Source organism: Alosa alosa, chromosome 6 (genome assembly GCF_017589495.1).
Source record: "Alosa alosa isolate M-15738 ecotype Scorff River chromosome 6, AALO_Geno_1.1, whole genome shotgun sequence".
Taxonomy (NCBI): domain Eukaryota; kingdom Metazoa; phylum Chordata; class Actinopteri; order Clupeiformes; family Clupeidae; genus Alosa; species Alosa alosa.
In genome coordinates this window covers 31,654,546-31,657,045 of record NC_063194.1, presented here as the reverse complement: position 1 = coordinate 31,657,045, position 2,500 = coordinate 31,654,546, and the positions used below count along the sequence as shown (strand labels likewise).

At 45.3% G+C, this 2,500-nt stretch overlaps 1 protein-coding gene across 4 annotated transcripts in view; it reads left to right on the top strand.

Annotated features, from left to right (window-relative positions):
* LOC125296058 (ubiquitin carboxyl-terminal hydrolase 22) overlaps nucleotides 1-2,500 on the top strand; it is a 37,331-nt gene that overhangs the window by 18,868 nt on the left and 15,963 nt on the right. For all 4 annotated transcript variants that reach the window (XM_048245711.1, XM_048245710.1, XM_048245712.1 and 1 more), the window contains 2 exons: nucleotides 1-56; nucleotides 1,733-1,880. The exon at nucleotides 1-56 is cut by the window's left edge and continues 111 nt beyond it. In XM_048245711.1, coding sequence (XP_048101668.1) covers nucleotides 1-56; nucleotides 1,733-1,880 — 204 coding nt within the window. The remainder of the gene's footprint in view (nucleotides 57-1,732; nucleotides 1,881-2,500) is intronic.

The following is a 2,500-nucleotide window of genomic DNA, read 5'->3' as shown; positions in this document are numbered from 1 at the left end:
GCGAGATGCAATCAAACTCCTGCCTCGTGTGTGAGATGTCACAGCTGTTCCAGGAGGTAGGTTTTTTTTTCCATGCTGCCTTTCACACTCCACCCACACACACATGCTGACTTAGGGCCTGTCCACACGGAGACGCTTTTTAGGTTAAACGCAGAGGTTTTGCTTCGTCTTGGCCGAGCGTCCAAACGAATCCTGTAAACGCACTGCCCGAAACCACACTTTTCTTAAACCTGGTCCTGAGTGGAGAAATCTGAAACCGTAGCCCGTTTGAGTTCGTTTAGACAGCGAAACCGCACATCCTGCTTGCGTATCGATGATGTCATCGCCACACCTCAGCTGCCCTGGAGTTGCACTTATGTTAATATAAATATCACAACTGATGATGCTGCGCCGCCGATAGCTTATGACTTGGTGGACTGAACACTGTTTTTTTCCGGTGTTTTTATGCATTCTAGCTACTGTCAGTGACACGAGAGAACTTAAGTTATTAGGAAAGGGTCTGCGGTGTAAGTTTAGGCTACATTAATTTGTCGCGTAGTGCCAGTGTCATTCATTTATTTTACATGTCTTACAACATATATACATGCATTCACAGTCGAGTGAAGTCAGATATAAGCATACAAAGGCGCTTAGAACTCACGTTAAGCCGATGGTAGCACACTGAATCACTAATGCGATTTGATGCAGGCAAAAGTATTGACTGTTACTAGCGAAGGTTTTATGTAATATTATAAATGTGATGACAGAATAGCCTAGAACTTGGGTAAGCCTTGGTTTAGTAGCCTAATTGCGGTGATAGCCAAAACTAATGTGAATCACGGACTATCCTACAACCAAAGAAAAAAAAGGTGATTAGTAGGCCTACCTGTGTTAGCCAAATAAAAAAGGATGGGACTGCACCCTTCACAAACCGTAAAAATAAAGTTTATTAGTTTTACAGTTGACAGTTCACCATCAGTCCACACAAAACAATTCTGGTTTCCTTTGCACTAGCCATTTCGCCGTAGCCTATTCTGTATGTTTTTAAAGTGCACGTTTTGCAAGTTTTGGTGAATTTCTGAAAAGACACAGTGCCGCCTATAGGCCTGAGGTATGAAGTAACGTGTTGAGTTGTGTTGAGATGGATCCGTTTGGACGTAAATATTCTTGACAATGGGTTCCAGGAAGGCGGAGGAAAAAAAAGATCGGTTTGGTACGTGTGGACTAGGCCTTACTCTCTCTCTCTCTCTCTCTCTCTCTCTCTCTCTCTCTCTCTCTCTCTCTCTCTCTCTCTCTCTCACCATGAGTAATGAGCCACACTCTCCTTCCCTCTCTCCCTTCCTCCTTCGCTCTCTCTCTACTTCTCTCTCTGCCCTCTTCCTTTCTTCTCTCTCTCTCCTTCCTCTCTCCCCATCCCCCCATCTTCCTCTCTCTCCCCATCCCCCCATCTTCCTCTCTCTTCTCTCTTCTACATCTACATCTGTAGGATGACGAACGCTACTGATGTGTGAATGGCCACATGTTGCATGTCTGAATGTGGGCGATGAAATAAAGATGACATGTAGAAGGGTTTCTGAAGCACTAGATTAACTGTGTTTTCCTCCTTCCTCCCTTCCTCCCTCTCTCTCCCTCCCTCATTCCCTCTCCCTCCCTCCTTCCCTCTCCCTCATTCCCTCCCTCCCTCTCCCTCCCTCCTTCCCTCTCCCTCCCTCTCTCCCTCTCTCTCTCCCTCCCTCCCTCTCTCCCTCCGTAGTTTTACTCGGGGCACCGTTCTCCTCACATTCCCTTCCGGCTGCTGCACCTGGTGTGGACTCACGCACGCCACCTAGCGGGCTACGAGCAGCAGGACGCTCACGAGTTCCTCATCGCTGCGCTGGATGTCCTGCACCGCCACTGCAAAGGTAACACACACACACACACACACACACACACACAGATGCACACGCGCACAAACACACACAGATGCACACACACACACAGACACACACACACACACACACACACAGATGCATACATGCACTCACGTTCATGCTAGGGCTGAATGATTTTGATAAATAATCTAATTGCGATTTTTTTTTTCCCTCCCTTGTATTGCGATTGAGATTTCTTATGAGATTATTATCTAAGCTCTTGAACTTCTGTATTATTCACAAAGACAAGCAATGTCAAGCTATAGTATGACCAACACAATATTAGATCAATTAAACAGAAACTGGTCTTTCCTGGAGCCCAGGCCTGTGTTATGATGGCATTAGGTGATACATCAATTGATATGAATGAAATGTTTTTTATTTAACTACTTGGTAGTAGGCCTATATTTGTTGAACTTCTAGCCTTTTAAATGTGTAATAATTCTTATACATTTCTATTTTGTTTCTATTTCATGTAGATATGATCTTCTTTCGTTAGTTACATGCAGTGGCACTGACACGGCTTCTCCTTGTCCCGCTCTCGCTCATACACACACACACACACACACACACACACACACACACACACACACACAGACACACACAGACAC